The 17,981-nt window shown below is 62.7% G+C and overlaps 1 protein-coding gene across 18 annotated transcripts in view; it reads left to right on the top strand.

Moving 5' to 3' along the window:
- Positions 1-17,981, top strand: part of MEGF6 (multiple EGF like domains 6) — a 107,202-nt gene that overhangs the window by 76,484 nt on the left and 12,737 nt on the right. For 17 of the 18 annotated variants that reach the window (XM_058552711.1, XM_058552701.1, XM_058552716.1 and 14 more), the window contains 12 exons: positions 7,214-7,339; positions 8,253-8,375; positions 9,512-9,634; positions 10,030-10,167; positions 10,745-10,864; positions 11,273-11,395; positions 11,979-12,149; positions 12,552-12,683; positions 13,428-13,556; positions 15,634-15,762; positions 16,548-16,682; positions 16,759-16,893. In XM_058552711.1, the coding sequence (XP_058408694.1) occupies positions 7,214-7,339; positions 8,253-8,375; positions 9,512-9,634; positions 10,030-10,167; positions 10,745-10,864; positions 11,273-11,395; positions 11,979-12,149; positions 12,552-12,683; positions 13,428-13,556; positions 15,634-15,762; positions 16,548-16,682; positions 16,759-16,893 (1,584 nt within the window). Of the gene's footprint in view, positions 1-7,213; positions 7,340-8,252; positions 8,376-8,651; positions 8,710-9,511; positions 9,635-10,029; positions 10,168-10,744; positions 10,865-11,272; positions 11,396-11,978; positions 12,150-12,551; positions 12,684-13,427; positions 13,557-15,633; positions 15,763-16,547; positions 16,683-16,758; positions 16,894-17,981 lie in introns of those variants that run through there. The other variant, XM_058552718.1, reaches the window with a different exon arrangement.

Below are 17,981 nucleotides of genomic sequence, written 5' to 3'. Positions count from 1 at the left end.
AGGTGGGAGGGGGGCTTCTGGAGCCCGTGGCCAGGGGATCTTCAGCCTCAGGGTCCTCTGGTCCCCCAGATCCCCTGATGTCCTTCCCACGCGTCTCCTCTGGGGCAGGGTTCTCCTTGGTAAAAGGTATCCCTGGGGGCTGGTCCAGGTGGGCTGGATGGGGCCTGGTGGGTACCCATTGCTCCCTTCCTGCTGTGGGCACCCTCATGAGGGGCCTGGGACACCCCCTCCCCATCTCCCTAGTCTCCCCCATCTGTGCTGATGGTGGCCTTCCCAGAGACGCTGGAAAGGATGAGGACTGGGTGGTGATGGGTAAATAGCATGCGAAGGGGAGGGGGCCCTTCAGAGTTTTGGAGGGACGGATAGGGGCCTTGAGCTGCTGGCTTCGGGAACCCCAGGAGGGGTGCCCCTCGGCCTTGCCCCTGGCCCAGCCAGCCCACCCCATGGCTTCACTGGAGCCCCTCCCATGAGCCTCTCCTGGGAGAGGCCTGCGCTCAGGGCCCCAGAAGTCTTGATTTGTGGCACTTGCTTATTTTAAAGGGTCTTTTCGGGGTCTGATGCCAGGGCTGCCAGGGGTGGTTTGCACAGCCTGGCATGAGACTGCTGGGACCTCACCACCCCCTCTGCCTGCCACCCACACGCTGCACACCCAGACTGACTGGGTGTGTCCCAGGAGGTCCCCGGCTCTCTTGGGAGCTGGTGCCCACCTCCTGGCACTCCCACCAGAGGGCGCAGTGAGACTCCTCTGCAGTGGCCTTTCCTGGTCTGTGGCTGGAAGTGCTTTACTCCATGCTGGTGTTTGGCCTAAGTCGGTCGCTGTCTCTTTCTTCTGACTGCGACTCCCAGCAGGAAATCCATGCTGGACCCGGGCACTCATGCACACTCACGTACACCTGGCTGCTGTTGGCGGAATTCCTGGGAGCTGACACCTTGCCAGGGTGCAGGCCGGTCCCCAGGTCTCCTGGGAGTGTCTGGGATTGGGGTGGGTTTGTCCACCTGGGTCTGCTGGGAGCTGCTCTCCCTGGGTGGGGGGCCTGCGCTTTGCTGAGAAGCTCCCAGAGCAGACAGGGGGTCTCCTGGGGGCTTCTTCACAATCACAGTGGGAAGCCTTTCCTCCAGGGGTACCCCACCCTTCTCGCTAAGGTGCCCTTTTTGGTTGCTGAGGGACCCACCTGGCTGCCTTGGACCTGATGTGCTGGCCAGGGTGGGTAGGTGTGGCTGGGCATCTCAGATCCCGAATGAGGGACTTCCAGGTGGGGGCTGGTGGAGGGCACTGCCCGGCCCATGCCAGGCTGCTGGACCCTCCTAGGGCTCTGAGGGGGGTGTGGGGCCCTCCCCGCTTAGCTTCTCCTCCAAGACTCCCAGGGTGCAGGGCCTGGGGAGGAACTGGGGCCTTGTCCGAGGTTCACAGTGGCACATTTTGACCCCAGACCACCCTAGGGCCTCGGCAGGCATTTATGGGAATAATCAGTGTGGGAGCCATGCCCTTGCCTGCCCTCCCTCGTCCACGTAGGCTGGCTGTGGGGCAGGCTGCACAGCTGGGGCACAGCTGCTCTGGACCCCTCCCCCGGGGCCTGCTGGGATCCCCTTGGAGGGAGGGGTGCTTGCACTCTTCTGGGGCTTTGCAGGCAGGCAGGGAACAGGCCCTGGCACCTCCTCTCCTCCAGCCGCTTGGAGTGAGGATGATAGAGATGCTGGAGGTTGGGCGTGGAGAAAGTGCCCACAGGGATGTGACTGTCCTTCCACGGTACGGGGTGGGGTTGCTCTGTGTGCTGGGACCTCTCAGGGTAGTGCCACATCAGGAGGCCCTGAGGGATCTGGGACGTCCTGAAAGGAAGCAGGCTTGAGGGAGGCTTTGAAACACTTGTCAGATTTGCCTCCGAGGCAGGGAGAGGACTGGAAAAGCACAGCTTTCTTGCATCCCTCCCTTGTGAAAGAACTTATGGAAATAAAACACAAGAACGTTTCAATTATTAAAAGTGAGAATTTGCTAGAAGGATTTTGCCGTCGTCCCCAAGGCCCCTGAGTGCTTAGTGTCCCCCCCCCCCCGCCCCCGGCCGTCCTGGCCCCAGGAGAAGCAGAAGCAGCCGGGTGTCCTGGGGTACCCCATTGCCAGGATGCCCTCCTGGGTGTGTCTCCCAGGCTCTGGGGTGGCCCAGGGCTGGTCCACCCTGCTTCTCACCCTCAGGGTGCAGAGCCAGCCCTTGTCCTTCCCCAGCTTGTGGAAAATGGGGCCTGCAGAGCGGTGGTTGCCAACGTGTCTAGGAGCATCATTGTTGCTTTTCTGCGTCATCTTGCAGAGCGCCAGCGTGCAGACCCACAGAGGAGACCAGCTCCCAGGTCGTGTGACACGGCGCTGGGGAACCCTCTCCTCCGTGCGGCTGGGCGTGCTGAGCCAGTGTGGCACCTGCCCAGTGGTCCCTTCTGCACCCTGCCCTTGCACATGCTGCTTCCCCATGTCCCCCAGGGCAAGCAACACGCCCAGGGCCAGTCTGAGGAGCCATGGTATCACCAGGTCAACCAGCATGAGGTCTTTCCAGGCCGGTGCCCTGGGCTGGCCACGTGGAAGAGTGGGGGTGTCCATCCTCCTCCCCTCGCCTCAAGCCTGTCGGCCATTTGGACAGATGCCGTGGGGAGGATTCTACTGTCAGCATGTGTGCCCTCTGGCCCAGCTGCCCCTCCCACATCCCCTCCCCCTGGAGTCAGATGGGCCCGACTGTGCCCACAGCATGAGGAGGGTCTCCCTGGCCCTGCCTTCTGTCGGGGCTCTGCCCCTGTGCAACGTGTGGCCTCAGGGCAGACGCTCCCCTCAGGCCTGGGTCTCCCCAGGGGCTGCACAGGACCCTCCAGCCTGCCATTCCCTCTGCTCATTGGAGAGGAGACCTTGGGGAGGCCGCTGCTGGCAGCGTCTGGGGCGGGTGCCAAAGCCACAGGCAGCAGAAAGATAGAGATGGCGAGACTTGTCTGCAAAACTCATCCCTGCGAAGCCGCAGATGCAGTTCCTTGAATGTTTTCTTATCCCCTCCAAACAGAAACAGGCAGCGGCACGGGGGAGGTGAGAAGGGCAGCCCCGCCCCATGAAACTGCCCTGGGAAGTTGAGGCTTTGCCTGAGACCAGGACCCCAAAAGTGCAGCCCGCTGGCACCCAGGGGGTGGTGGGATTGTCACATCCCCACCCGGGGAAGCCGGGGGCGGCTGCAGACCCTGGGCTGAGCGCAGAAACCCAACGGGGAAGCAAGGGCTAACTGGGGCCCCGCGGGCGATGGCGGGCTGTGGGGTTGGAGTCGGTGAGTGGAAGGGCAGAGCAGGAGGAGGGAGGGGGATTCGAGCTGAGGTGCGGGTGGCGTTGCATGGCGTGGGAGGAATGAACGATTTCAGACGGGCACCAAGGGGCTGCAGCGGAGGCTGGGGTTCATGCCTCTGAGTGCTTCACCCCAAGTGGGAGGGTGCTGGGCAGGACCGCCAGCACAGCCTGGGTCCTGGGTCCTGGGTCCCGGGTCCCTGCTCGCAGCCATGTGGAAGGCCTGGCTTTAGCGCTGTCTCTGGCGGGGACTGAGGAGCGGGGGCTGCTTGGCGGGTGTGCAGTCTGTGATGCTGGGGCCGGTGCCAGCCCCTGGCTTGTGGGCGAGGGCTTACAGGGCTGCAAGTGAATCGTGTGTCCCGTGCCGCACGGAGGCCCCATCCCAAGGGTGGGAGATGGGGCAGGACGCACAAGACAGAGCACTAGGTGACCCATGAGCTGCCTGGGGGGTGGGATTGGGCAGAGCCCAGGTGAGTTTCCCCTCCTGGCTGAGCCAGGTGGGCCACCCTTTTCCTGTCCTGCCATCCTGGCCCTGTCCCCAACAGATGGCTTCCTAGAAAGAAGAGCGGCAGGTGGCTGCTGACCACATGGGTGTGAGGCTCGTGGGATCTGGAAACCAAGCCAGTCTGGGGGCAGTGGTTACAAAACCTCCTGGAGGCAGCCCTGAAGCCACCTGGTTGGGTTTGGAGGCTGGAGCAGAGTGGGCTCGCCCACTGCTGACAGGCTTGCCCTCCTCCCGCCTGGCCCTGCATCAGCACAGCCCCTTAGATGACCAGCTCAGGCTGGCCGGCAACAGAGCTGCCCTCAAGGTCGGCCCTCTACAGCGTACACCTGCTACTTCGCCCTCACACTCAGGTGCACCTGTTGCTGGGCTCCAGCCCTGAGTCTGTGCCCAGGTCTCAGGTGCTGCCACTTGCACCTCCAGAATCGGGGACAAACGGGCACAAACAGGCTCTACACCCTATAGGACGTTTGTTTTCTAAGGTCCAGTGTTGTGCTCAGGTAGGGCCCGTTCCCTTGGATGAGCTGGATGCCGCACGCCTGAGGCTCCTGGGTAGGGCGGCTCCTGCTGGCAGAAGGCGAAGTTGCAGCCCAGCTCTGTTAGAACCCGCGAGTCCCCTGGCAGAGGCCCCGGGTCCTAGAATTTGCAAACTGGGGAGTGAGGGTGTCTTAGTCAGCTCAGGCGGCCGTAACAAATACCACAGACTGGCTGGCTTAAACAACAGAAATTTATTTTCTTATAGTTCTGGAGGCTGGAAGTTCCAGATCGTGGTGCCAGCCAGCTTGGTTCCTTCCTGCCGAGACCTTTTTACCTGGCACCTTCTTGCTGTGTCCTCATATGGCGGAGGGAGAGAGAGAGAGATCCTGGTGTCTTTTCCTATAAGGACACAAGTCCCATTGGATCAGGGCCCCACCCTTATGACTTCATTTAACCTTACTTACCTCTGTAAAAACCCTACCTGTATCCTATTTGGATACAGTCATGCTGGGGGTTGAATTTTAGGGGGACACAACCATTCAACCCATTAGGGGCTATGAAACCCCTAGTCTCCCGTTTTCAGTGGGTGCTGTCAGCTTTGCTTCAAGTCTGAGCATGGTCCTGATTTGCACAACTGCCCAGGCAGGGGTCATTGGGAAGTGAGTTACGTGGCCTGGTGTCACAGTGACCTGGGGGACCTGGAAACTTCACCACCAGCTCTGGGCACTGGCCACACAGAGGCTGGCCCTTCCCTGAGCCACACAGCTCAGCGCCTGAGAAATCTGCCTCGTTCAGCGTTCCGGGAATCCGTGGCACAGGATGTGCAAGATGAGACTGGGCTTGGCTCTCTCGTGTGCACAGCTTGGGAGCATCTGGAATGTTACAAGTGGGGCAGCACAGTGGTAAGAGATGGGCTTGGGAGGGTGTGAGGCCGCACGGGAAGCCTGGACCCCCCCATCTGCGCCTACCTACCTGTGCTTTCTCTCCCAGTGGGCTCCAGGGGGCTCGGTGCCAGATTGCCCCTGGGACCACCTCAGGGCTCTGCCCATTTGGAGGGCTCCTTTCTTGTCCTGCCCCAGCTCCCTGAGTCCTCCTAGGGGCCGTGGTGCCTGCCCAGCCAGCCCGCCTGCCCAGGCTCCAAGCCCCTCTGTCTGTGTGCCTACCCGGCCCTGCCAGGAGAGCTTCTGCTTCCTGTTACAAGTCCTAAGCCGGGATGAGGTTGGTTTCGGGAACACAAACAGAGCCCCAGGAGTGGGGCCAGCTCAGGCCATGCTCTGAGCCTCTGAGCCATGGCGGTGGGTTAAGCAGAGCTATCTCAGGTGAGGCAGGCGGGACCTGGGGGTCAGTGCAGAGTTGGGGGTAGGTGGGTAGGCTCGGAGGCTGACGGGAACATGAGGTGGTGGCTGCCCTGCTTGCCTCAGTTTGGCTCACACCTCGTTTCTCTGCCGCTCTTCCCCTGCATGTGGCAGGGCCAGGCGCAGCCAGGAGACAGAGCCATCACTGCCACCCCTGGGCGCCCTCCTGGCCCCCACAGGGCTAGCTTGGCCCCAGGAAGGGACCCTGGGCATGGCTCCCCACCTGCACACCCCACGTGGGGAAACGGGGCAGTATGGTGACCCCTGTGTTTGGCTTTTTTCAAACAAACTTGCTTTGAAGGAAGCTTTGCTTTTGGCAGACAGTGTGGCCCGGGCCTCGTGAGAGCCCTGAGGCTACTCACGTGCTCTGCGTGTGCACGCTGCGGCTGCTCCCAGCTCAGCTGGCCTCCGAGCTCCTGCTCCCGGGGATGCCAGCCGTGCCGGTCTTGGCTCCTATACAAAATGACGGTGAATGGCCTCCCCAAAGTCGGGCCAAGGCTGGCGGCCCCCCAGGGTCTGTGATGACAGCACAGGCGGCATCTCGGGGTGCAGCCCTGCCCCTCAGCGGCTGCAGTGTCTGAGTAACGGGACTCAGGTTTGCTCCAGGTCCAGGCCTGCTGGGCAGTCACCCGCACCTCCCGGGGCACAGACACAGTGCATTCTTGCTGCTTTGCTCCCGGGGAGGAAGCCGATTCCCTCCCTAACCATGAGGCCCCTACCAGAGACTCGATGGAGCTGCCAGAGGCCCAGTGCCCACCCGGGGGGCCCAGCCTTGCCCAGCGCCTCCTCCCTGGCATGGCCTCAGCCCATCCACCCAATACACAGGCGCCCACTCGGCCAGCCTGACCCACGGAGCCTGACCCTTTAGAAGCCTGAGCGTGAAGGCCTGGACCCTGCATCCTGGGACTGGGTTATGGGTCCCTGGCTCTGTGGGCTCCCCGAGTGCTGTTCCCCACAGCCGCTGGGAGGAGTGGGGACTGTGAGGTCAGGTATGGGGCTGGGCCCGGCCTGGGGTGGGCATAACTGCACTGGTCCGTCGGGAGCTGGGGGAATTGGGCCGTCCATAGCAGCCCCCTGCCTGCCCCTCTGCCCTGGCCTGATGACCAAGATAGTGGAACGTCTGGACCTCCACCACCCTCTGCTGGCCTGCCGCCTCCTACAGGGAGCTTCCCAGCCTGCTTGGCCTCTGAGCCCTGGACTCCCTGGCTCTCAGGGGGACCCTGATGTTTTGTGTTGTGTGCTGGGTGGCACTGGGCTTCCATTGAGACGAGTGGTCTGCTCAGCAGTGCCTCTCTACGCCCAGTCCTCGGGCAGGCTGGGGCTGGGGGGATCCAGAAGCGGACCATGGTCCTGCGTACCCTGTGTGTGGTCTGAGAAGCAGAGCTAGGCCCGTGAACCAACAGAAACAGTGTTGTTCTCTCAAAGACCCTGCATCTGGGGCAGAGACGGGAGAGAGGAGAGGCCCGGTGTGGCCTGGAGGGTCTTGGCAGCTTCCTGGGGGAGGTGGTCACGGGTTGTCCCCTGCTCTGTGCCTGCCCGTCCTCCTGGGCTGACCTGGGCTTCTCTCTGTGTCCCTAGCCATCAACTCCTGTGCCATGGGCAACGGTGGCTGCCAGCACCACTGTGTCCAGCTCACGGTGACCCAGCACCGCTGCCAGTGCCGGCCCGAGTTCCAGCTCCAGGAGGACGGCAGGCGCTGTGTCCGTGAGTATGCCGCCAGCCTGGGGACCCCTGCTGGGACCCCCGTCCTCTACAAACCCATAGATCTTTCCAGGGTCCCACAGCCTTAGCTGGGGTAGATGCAGGCCGTGCCTCTCCCTTTGGCTATTGGGGCTGGAAGGGGGGCCTCAGGAGGTGGGGCCCCTGGGCTGCTGAGAGGTGGTGGGGCATTGTCCAGCCCCCAGCGGGCATCGGGAGGGAGCCCCTTCGGCTGTGCTCTGGTGTCGCACATTGATGGGGGCAAGAAGCTCAGGTTGGGGAATATGGGGGAGGCTGAGGAAGGGCATCTGATGTGTCCCTCAGGTCCAAGGCTCATCCTGGGCTTGCTGCGGGCGTGTGGGACCCAGGCCCCGGCCCTTTGGCAGAGAAGGCAGACCAGGCCCCATTTGGCACCTTACTCTGGGGTCTCAGGTCTGCTCGTCATGGAAAGAGGGGGCTTTGCTGATGGAGAAGGTGGAGCAGGCTCCGAGGCCCTCTGAGATATGGAAATGGGGGCCAGGGTGGGGCAGGTTCTGAGTGCCCCCTGCCTGTCCTCCTGGGTCCTGGGCCAGGAGTGAGTGTGGGCTGAGGGCCTGAGGCCAGCAGTGGGGGCAGAGTGTCACGGGGTCACAGGGCTGGGGGCTGCTGGGCACCTGGGCTCCAACTAGGAGAAGAGGTGCAAGAGGAGCCGGCCTGAGCCCTGCTGTCGTCTCTGGAGTCTTCTCAGGGGTCTTGGGGGCTCCCACACCTGGGAGGAGGGAGACCCACTGCTCCATCACGCTGGAGCAGGAGGGGCGAGAGCGCCAGGTAGGGGCCTCTCGAGGGACCCTGGGGCAGGCACGCTGAATCTACCAGAGTCCCCCACTTCCCACCCTGATCTCTTCCCTTTGCCTCCATTCCTCCGGGTCCGTGACTGCAGGGAGAGACCCGTGCGCAGACCAGAACGGCGGCTGCATGCACACGTGCCAGGCCCTCCGGGGCCTTGCTCACTGTGAGTGCCACACGGGCTACCGGCTGGCGGCCGACCGCAAGGCCTGCGAAGGTAAGGCGCCCCTCCCAGTGCTTGGCCCTGCCCCAGGGTCAGCTGTGGAGGGACCGTGTCCTGCTGCACCGGACTTGTGGGAGCAGGGCTGAGCTGGGATGATGCACAGGCTCATCTCTGCCGCTGGGGGCCGGGGCCGGGGTGGGCGGCCGGGGGCTGGGAGGAGGGGCAGGGACACACTCAATGAGCCGCTTCCAACCCGAGTCTCGTTTCGGCCAGAGCACGTGGGAGAGCTCGGGTTGCGTTTTTATTTTTTAAAGATTTCTGGTGCCATCTAAGCAGTACCCGCTCGTTAGGGAAGCGGAGAAATGAGGCACTATCACCGTGAGCCCAGGTAGCAGCTCCACGTTGGCTTCCAGTCGTTTCTGTGGGTTGTTTGTTAACAAATGCGTTAGAAACCCAGATCCCAGTTGGGTGCCACTTTCTAGAACATGCTCTCCGTCCTTGGCTGCAGGGGTCTCCTCTGGGTGCTGTGCGTGTTTGTTAGTTACCCCCTCCCAGGACTCTCGGGTGCCCTCCTGTTACACGCAGCTCTGGGTGAGCAGCCTCGGGGAGGGGTCCGTGTGCGTCCCCGAAACCCTCAGAGAGAGTCTCTAAAGTGACAAGGGTGCGTCCAGGGCAAGCAGTGATCAGAGAGACAGGGCCTGTAGGGTCCACACGTCACCAACACTGGGAGGGAGTGTTTTAGGAATCGTTGCCAAAGGGAAAGGTATGCCCTGCCGCTCTGGACGCAGGTGGCTGCGGCGGGCTCAGCAGGAGACAAGGCTAAGGGTCAGCTTCTTCATCCCAGGGAGTCTTAGGGGGCGTGACCGAAGCAGTAGTCGGACATACCGGGGTTCAGGTCTTGACAGCCAGTGCCATGTAGCCACAGGGATGCACCCGGATGTCAGCCAATCGTGCGCTTTTTCCCCTGGCCCCCCAGAGACGGGGGGTGAAAAGGCCCCTCCTAAACTGGGCCCTGGACAGGGGCTTGGTGAGAGGGCAGTGGACACAGCTGAGGGACCATGGCCTCACAGAGGTGGAGCCCGAGCCCTGACCCTCCGGTGGGGACCCCTCCACACTAAGGCACCACTCCTAGGGGCCGCGTCTCCCAGGCCAGCGGCCCACAGCCGTCCCCCTTGATCTCTCCTGTCCAGACGTGGATGAATGTGCCATGGGGCTGGCCCAGTGTGCCCACGGCTGCCTCAACACTCTCGGGTCCTTTAAGTGTGTGTGCCACGCGGGCTATGAGCTGGGCGCCGATGGCCGGCAGTGCTACCGTGAGTGGGTGGGCATTGGCACCATGGGGTGTGGAGGTGCCTGGGGGTGGCAAGATGGCTCCCCAGTCCCCCACGGGCCACCAGCTTGCTTTCGCCGAGGGGCAGAGCTTCCTTGTCAGTCAAGGGCAGTGTTGGGCCTGGGGGCTGTGAGTGGGCCCCAGGAGGTCAGGGGAGGATGGGGGGACCCCGGGAAGTCAGGGAGGATGGGGAGTCCCTAGGAGGGCAGGGGAGCATGGGGGGCCCCTCGGAAGGTATGCATTCCAGAACCCGCCTGGCCCAGGAGCTCTGCACTGGGGGGCCCCAGGCGCCCTGCTGGGGTCGAGGAGGATCATGCTAGGTGGGGGGGGGGTCACCCCAGACTCTGTCCCATGTCCTGGTGGTGGGTCTTGTCACAGGGATAGAGATGGAGATCGTGAACAGCTGTGAGGCTGACAACGGTGGCTGCTCCCACGGCTGTAGCCACAGCAGCACGGGGCCCCTCTGTACCTGCCCCCGCGGCTACGAGCTGGACCAGGACCAGAAGACATGTATTGGTGCGAACCAGGTCCTTCCAGAGCGCCCCATCCCCCCCAAACCAGGGACCTGCTGCCGTCCCGACTCTGCGCATTGGTTTGATGCCGTGAAGCGGACGCCCCCAGTCCTGCTCTCTCTGCCCTGGGCCAGGGGTGTGGTCCGAGGGTGGGCCTGGTGAGAGGCAGCATCATGGCCGCTGGCCCCATTGGCCCATCAGTGTCGCCGCCTCCGGCTCTGCTTGGTCACTTGGTTAAATCCCCACGTGCTGGGAGAGGTGCCCAAAATGCTGTGGTGTGCGAGGGTTCTCTCTTCACAGGGAGACCCTGCCTCCAAGATGCACCCCACACACCCTCCAGCCCTGGTTTGGCCCCCACAGCAGGCGGGGTGGCCCTGGGGCTGTGACGTGTGTCCTCTGTGTGTCTGTGTGCAGGACCAGGAACGTATGTGGGTGTGTGTGTGATCATGTGTGTGTACATGCACTCGTGTGTGGGTGTGCATGAGATTGTGTGCAGGTGTGCATGCATTGGTGGGCGTGGGAGGGGCGTTCGTGCAGGTGGGCGCCTGGGTGCCAGCTGGGCTCGGGTGTGTACCCCGCAGATGTGGATGACTGTGCCGACTCACCGTGCTGCCAGCAGATTTGCACCAACAGCCCTGGTGGGTACGAATGTAGCTGCTATGCCGGCTACCGGCTCGGTACCGACGGCTGCAGGTGTGAGGGTGAGTGCCGGCCGGCCGCTGGGCAGCTGGGGTGGCCAGGAAAGTGGGGCCACCCTAAGGAGGGACACGGGGTTGCTTCTGGTGCCTCTCTTGCTCCACCTCTGGGCATTACTTGAGCGCCTGCTGTCTGCAGGGTGTGCAGTCCTGCCTGCTCCCTCCCCCACCTGTGGTCACTGGTTGCTCTCATGGGATTGGCCTGCACCCCTGGCTGCCCCTAGCCTGGCCTCCCTCGGACAGGGCGTCCACTGTCACTCTGACCCTGGGGATGGGAGGATGGCTGCAGCGTGGGCGTCACCCAGCAGGCATGTCTACCAGGCCTCAGTCCAGCGGGCAGAGCGGGGCCGGAGGGGCCTCCCGAGTCCCCGACCCCTAGAGGACAGGCTGCAGCAACCCTGCATTTGCCCGCAGATGTGGACGAGTGTGCCTCCGGCCGTGGCGGCTGTGAGCATCACTGCGCCAACCTGGCCGGCTCCTTCCAGTGCTCCTGCGAGGCCGGCTACTGGCTAGATGAGGACCGCAGGGGCTGCACTCGTGAGTCTCTGTCCGTCACTGCCTGTCCCCAGCTCCCCGGAGCCCCGTGCCCCCTGCCTTCCTGGCACCTGCTCCCAGTGCCCCTGCACCCACCTTCCGGGCTGTGTGGACCCCATCTCAGTGGGACAGGTGGGGGGCAGCAGGGTGGGGGAAAGGGACTGGCCAGATAGGTGTCCCCAGGGCAGAGTGTTACTCAGGGTCCTGGGTGGTCCAGCTTCTGCTCTGCCCAGAAGAGAGAAAGGTCATCGTCCCTGGGACTGAGGACAGCGTCCAGAGGGGCAGAGAGCTGCCCCTGCCCCCCACCTCCCCTCCATGTTCAGGGTCCCTAGGGTCAGGGTGGGAGCTGGGACAGTTGGGGTGGACATGGCATGGGTCAGGTCCACAGGGCCCGGAGCCTTCTCTGTCCTGAGAATTAGGGTCAGGAGTACAGCTGGGACGACCCCTGGTGACCAGGGTGAGGAGAGGTGGCGGGGGCTGTGGGTGGGGTCCGTGGGGTGGGGCTCAGATCCTGAGCCACCTGTGGGCAGTCCCGGGGAGGGCAGGTGAGCAGCAGGGGCTAAGCGGCCTCTGTACCCTCGCCCAGCCCTGGAGCTACCCGAGGTGGACCTGGAGGGCCAGCTGCCCTTTGTGCGGCGCCCCCCGCACATCACGGAGCTCCGGGACGAGCTGCCCCACCTCTTCCAAGACGACTACGTGGCGGCCGAGGAGGAGGAGGCAGAGGCCCGGGGCGAACACACTCTGGCGGAGAAGTTTGGTGAGAGGTGGGCCCAGCTCTGGGGCTTCTGCTCTCTGGGACGGCAGCCAGCGCCCCCTCGGGCCAGGTCGCTCCCCTCCCTGAAGTCTTGGGCATGAGGAAGGACCTCTGCTTGTTTGACCAAGGCTCAGAGAGGTCGAGCCGGTTGCTTAGTTTGCACAGCACGTCCAGAGCTGAGCCGGGGCTGGACCAGGCCCCAGGCTCCCGTTTAGAGCCCTTCCAGGCCCCAGCATCTGGCTCCCACATCCTACCTTGCCCGCTTGGGGCCTTCATGGGCTGAGGACATCCCCTGTGCCCCCTTCTCTGGCCTGAGGTGCCGAGCCAGCCTTTGTGCACCCGAGCCCTGGCGGAGTTGAGGGCAAGGGTCTGGCTCTGAGGCCCCTTTCCTGGTCTGCCCTCCAGTCTGCCTGGATGACTCCTTTGGCCAAGACTGCAGTTTGACCTGCGACGACTGCAGGAACGGAGGGACCTGCCTCCCGGGCCTGGACGGCTGCGACTGCCCCGAGGGCTGGACCGGGCTTGTCTGCAATGAGAGTGAGGCTGCTGTGGGGTGGCAGGGGGCCGTGAGCCCCAGACCTGCCAGGAGCCCGTTGTTTTGCTCCCCCCGCTAGCCCTGGGCAGGGCGCCGTGTGGGCACATCCCTTCACTCATTCATTCACTCATTCGTTCAGTGTCTGCTGACTGCCCGCTCTGTGCAGGCCCAGTTCTAGGCACTGGGAGACTCCGGGAACTGGGGAGCCAGGGCTCTGCCTCTCACAGATGTCACAGTCAACGGGTCCAGTGATAAGCAAGCCGACAACTCACTGAGACCATAGAGGGGGTCGTCAGAGTGGCTGGTGGGTGGGCTGGTTGTGCCCGTGTTCTGGGTGGGGCAGCCACTTCCCCGGACCACATGGTACTGGTAGCTGAAACACATTGGAAAATTGCTCTCCCAGCTTCGGTCCAGAGCCTGTTGCACTCCCTGCTTAATGACCCGAGACCAGGGATGTCACTGGCAGTTTGGTCTCAAGAGCCGTAGTGACCATCTCTGCCTGTTGGAAGTGCTCGTTGAGAAGGTGGATGTGTTGGAGTGCAGAGGGAGGATGTGGTGATTGATTAGTGATGTCTGCTGTGTGCGTAGTAGGGGCACGGGCACGACTGCCATCGGTTGTTGCTCTGGGCAGTTGCTTTTGACCTGGGAGGCTCACACTCCTGGTGTCTCTGTCCTTGAAGGGGCTTCTGGGCCTAGAGTCCTTTTGCGGGCCGGTGACCCTCTTGCTTCCCTGTCATCCCCTGCAGCCTGTCCTCCAGACACCTTTGGCAAGAACTGCAGCTTCTCCTGCAACTGTCAGAACGGTGGCACCTGCGACCCCATGACGGGGGCCTGCCGCTGCCCTCCGGGTGTCAGCGGAGCCCACTGTGAGGATGGTGGGTGCAGCCCCTCCTGTGCCTCTGGGATTGTCTCTGGGGGGGAGGGGACAGGGGGCACCAGCTCTCAGCCCCCTCCCGGCTTCTCCTAGTGCCTTCTTTCCATGGGAGTGGGGAGAGGTACACAGGTGAGGCCCTTTAGGAGAGGCATGGAGTGTTCATTGTTTGCTAATTTTTCCGGGACCTAACTATAGCAGTGGGGGTCTAGTGGTTAGGATTCGGGGCTCTCACCTTGTGGCCCAAGTTCGTTTCCTGGTCAGGGAACCACACCACGCCCCTGTCAGTTGTCACAGTGTGGCAGCTGCCTGTTGCTGTGATGCTGAAAACTCTGCTACCCGGATTTCAAATACCAGCAGGGTCACCCATGGTGGACAGGTTTCAGCAGAGCTTCTAGACCAAGATAGACCAGGAAGAAGGACCTGGCCACCCACTTCTAAAAATTGGCCATGAAAACCTTGTGAATAGCAGAGCATTGTTTGGTAGAGTGCCGGATGGTGAAAGGATGGCCCAAAAAGACTGGGCAGGGCTCCGCTCTGCTGTCCATGGGGCACTAGGAGTCGGAATTGACTCGATGGCGCTAACAACAAAACTATAGCAATGGTGAAGACTTGACAGAAGAATAGTACTATTGGAATGGGTTCCTCGGGAGGTAGTGAGCTCTCCATTCCTGAAAGCATTCAAGTAGAGCTGCATGATGTCTGGGTGGGATTTGCAGAAGGGATACACCTTCTGCAAAGGTGTATTTGGATGCAGCCCGTGGCTGCATGGGATGACACTAACGTCCTTTCTAACTCTGAAGTTTCAGCGTTTCTGGAGGAATTAGAGAGTCCACATAAGTTTCCCAGGCGACTAATGCTTCATCTTTAAGTCTTCAGACCATTACAATCCTGCCTCTTTTGCTGGAGAATGTAGCTAAACTTATCAAGAACTTACTGCCTTAGCACATGGATGGTAGCAATCAATGGAACCCACCCCCCGTGCCTTGGGGTGGCCCGTGTGAGCTCTACAGGGCAGGTTTCGAAGTCCCAGGTCCGGTCCTCCCTCTGGTCAGCCTGCTCGGCTCGGTCAGCATCCCTGCCTCTCTTCCCTTTCAATCTGCCATTCCTGTTGTGCTGAGGGCTGAGAAACCCACTGCCTGTTAGGAGCTGTGTGGGTGACCGGCCCTGAACGGACCCTAGGGACTCCTGGCAGATCAAGGGCCTGCATTTTAGTGCTTCTGCTTGTGATGTGGTGTGGTTCCGGAGACCTGGGTCTCAGTTGGGGACCTGTGGGTACAGTGTACCTGTGCAGCTAAGCTTGAGGAGGTTAGTCCCAAGAGAGGCCTGGCAGGCCAGTTTTCAGGTGTGTGAGGGTTTCTCGGGCCCCTGTGTGAGTTTCCTAGACTCCAGGCATCCTGGGCTGGTGGCCACATCCCCCAGTCTCTGCCTCCATCTTCCCATGGCCTCCTCCTCTTCCTGTCTCCAGCCTCCATCTCCTTTCTCTTCTAAGGACACGTGTGGCATAATCCAGGATGGTCTGACCAGATCTTGGGGATTAGGACATGGACATACCCTGCCCTTCAGTAGGCAGGACTGGGGCAGGACCGGGCCAGAGGGAGGCGTTTCAAGAAGGAAAGCCAGAAGGCCTTCCCAACCCTGGGCCCCTGAGCTCAGGCTGGGACCCTGGCCAGTTGAGGCTGTGTGTCCTACCCTCTTTGAGGTCCGGAGGTTGGGCTAGGTGACCACCGAGGGACAGAAATTGGGATGCTGTAGGTGCGGGTCAGACGCAGGTGATCGGATGAGGTCTTTGTGCATCTGCCACATGTGTGCTGAGGATGTACTTGGCCTTCTGCCCTGGCCTACGTCCAGGCCACAGACCCTGGGGGGAACAGGCCAGCCAGGGTGGACGGTCACATCCATGGGGCTTGTCTTGTGCCTGTCGTGCCCTTGTGGTGCCTTGCCTACCCCCTGGGCCCTTCCCTGTCTGGGGTGCAGAGGCCCAGGCCACTCCTGGCTCATGTGCTGGGGCCCCTTGGAGCGTCTCCTGGGACGTGGGGGCTGTATCCGGGGGACGTTCAGGAGGCCCCACCTTCCTACAGGCTGCCCCAAGGGCTTCTACGGCAAGCACTGCCGCAAAAAGTGCCACTGCGCCAACCGGGGCCGGTGCCACCGCGTCTATGGGGCCTGCCTCTGTGACCCGGGGCTCTATGGCCGCTTCTGCCACCTGGGTGAGTCCTGCTGCCCACTGACTGCCCATGTCCGGGGGGTTGGGGGGCAGCCTGTAGTATAGCCAAGCACTCACCCTGTGCCTTCCTGCCCACGGTCTGGCCTGGGGTTGACTCTTCCCCCTTTGGAGACAAAAACACAGGGGGGCTCAGCGAGGTTCCTGGCTGGGACGTGGGGTCCACCCCAGGTCTCTGGACTCAAAGGCACGTCCTCTGGACTGCTTTGACCTCTAGGGCGTCTGGGTGGGCAGTCTCCAGCCTTGTGGTGCCTCCCAGCCCCAACCGGGCTGGTGGGTGGGCTGCAGGCGTGGGCAGGGGCAGGCATCCTGTGTAAGCTCCCAGAGCACAGGGCTTGTCTTGGTTTTGGAGTTTCCTGGCAGCAAGGGCGAGTCCTGAGCCCCAGTGGGTCCCCCCTCCGTGGGGTCCACAGACAGCCCAGGAGGGGAGGGGCGATGGGCTGGTGGAGAAAAGGTGAGTGATGAGGGGTAGACTTCATCCCAGCAGCTCTGCAGCACTTCGTAAAAGGATTATTTCGAGGAGAGAAACCCAGATCCCGAGAGTTTCCCGGCTGGGAAGTGGCGGGCTCCAGGGCAAATTCCTGACTTCACTGAGACCCTGTTTCTCATCTATAAGCGGGGCACAGCGGTCCCGGTCCTCTGGGCACCAGTGGCTGGGGGACAGTGCCAGCTCTGTGCCGGGTCCTGGGGACACATCTCAGTAAGCAGGGGCTGGAGAGGGGAGGGGCCGGTGCTCAGGTAGACAGGCCCCTCATGGTTCTGTGGGTGCAGCCTGCCCGCCATGGGCATTCGGGCCGGGCTGCTCGGAGGAGTGCCGATGTGAACAGCGGAACACGCGTGCCTGCGACAGGAGGGACGGCAGCTGTTCCTGCAAGGCCGGCTTCAGGGGCGAGCGATGCCAGGACGGTGAGTGCAGGGGCGCGGGGGGAGGGCTCCGGGGCCGCCTGAACCCTGCAGGGTCCCTTCTCCTCGCCCCCTGCAGAGTGCGAGCCGGGCTTCTTTGGGCTGGGGTGCCGGCAGATGTGCGCCTGCCCTCCGGGCGCAGCCTGTGACCCCGTCAGCGGCGAGTGTGGGAAGCAGTGTCCTGCTGGCTACCAAGGGAAGGCCTGTGACCAAGGTGAGTGGCCAGCCCTGGTGCCCAGGGTCTGGGTGGTGTGCAGGTCGTTCACCCTGGGCTCTGGACACCAGAAACTGAGTCAGCCCTGCAGTCTGGCCTGGGCAGCACCTTTACCAGCTGTGTCCCTGTCCTGTACCAGCAGTGACAAGGCCGCTGGTCTGCCCGTGGCTGTGTGGCCGAGAGGACTGCTCAGGCAGGAGCTGGTGTGTATGCCCAGAAAAGGGGTGGATGCCTCTCCAGAATCATTCACTCACTCCCTCTCTCACTCATTCCATGGGAACATACTGAGCCTGGTTGTGCTGAAGCTGGCTGCAGGAGCTCCTTCCTGACGGACTGAGCAAGCCATCAGAGGCGGCTGCTCCTGGGGGTGGTGGCTCAGAGCGAAGTCTGGGCTGGAGGTGCCAGCATGGGGTGTGGGACATGATAGAAGGCCCTCCACGTGGATGCCAAGGCCTGGGGACGCACAGAGTGGTGGGCGAGGCTGGAACCTGGGGGCCCCACGTTCACGTGTTGTGGGCAGATGGAGGGGAAGAGCCCTCAGCATGAGTAACGGGGCTGTGCGGCCCCTGCTGACAGGGCACGGCAGGTTGGACCTCCCTTGGTACACGGCGCACACAGTGTCCACGTCCATCGGCCAGAGCAGTGGGAGCCATAGAGGTCTAGTCTAGGGTGTCACTGCATGGGGCGACCCCCAGCCCAAGCTGAGGGGTCAGTCTCCCTCTGCACCCAGGCCAGGTCCCTCCCATGTCGTGGTCCCAGAGACCCCAGAGATGATGCCATCGAGGGCTCTCAGGTCCCGTTGGTGCAGGAGGGGTGGGTGTAGGGCTCAGAACCCAGCCTGACCCTCCCACCCCCACCCCCACCCCAATCTGCATGAGGCCCTCTGGGGGCTCGGCCACCATCAACAACGCCAAGCGTCTCTTTTCCGTAACGATCATGCCGACTCGATGTGGGCTGCGTCTCCTGACTCTTCTCTTTCCCCGCCTCCCCCACTGCATGTGCGCGCGCACACACAAACACACGTGCCGCTTGCCCTTCCGCGAGGCCTGCTACCCTCCATTCCCGCCCCCCTGCACACCGAGGGGCCT

Source organism: Diceros bicornis, chromosome 13 (assembly GCF_020826845.1).
Source record: "Diceros bicornis minor isolate mBicDic1 chromosome 13, mDicBic1.mat.cur, whole genome shotgun sequence".
Taxonomy (NCBI): Eukaryota; Metazoa; Chordata; class Mammalia; order Perissodactyla; family Rhinocerotidae; genus Diceros; species Diceros bicornis.
The sequence above is the reverse complement of the archived record's forward strand: the minus strand, read 5'-3'. Positions and strand labels throughout refer to the sequence as shown.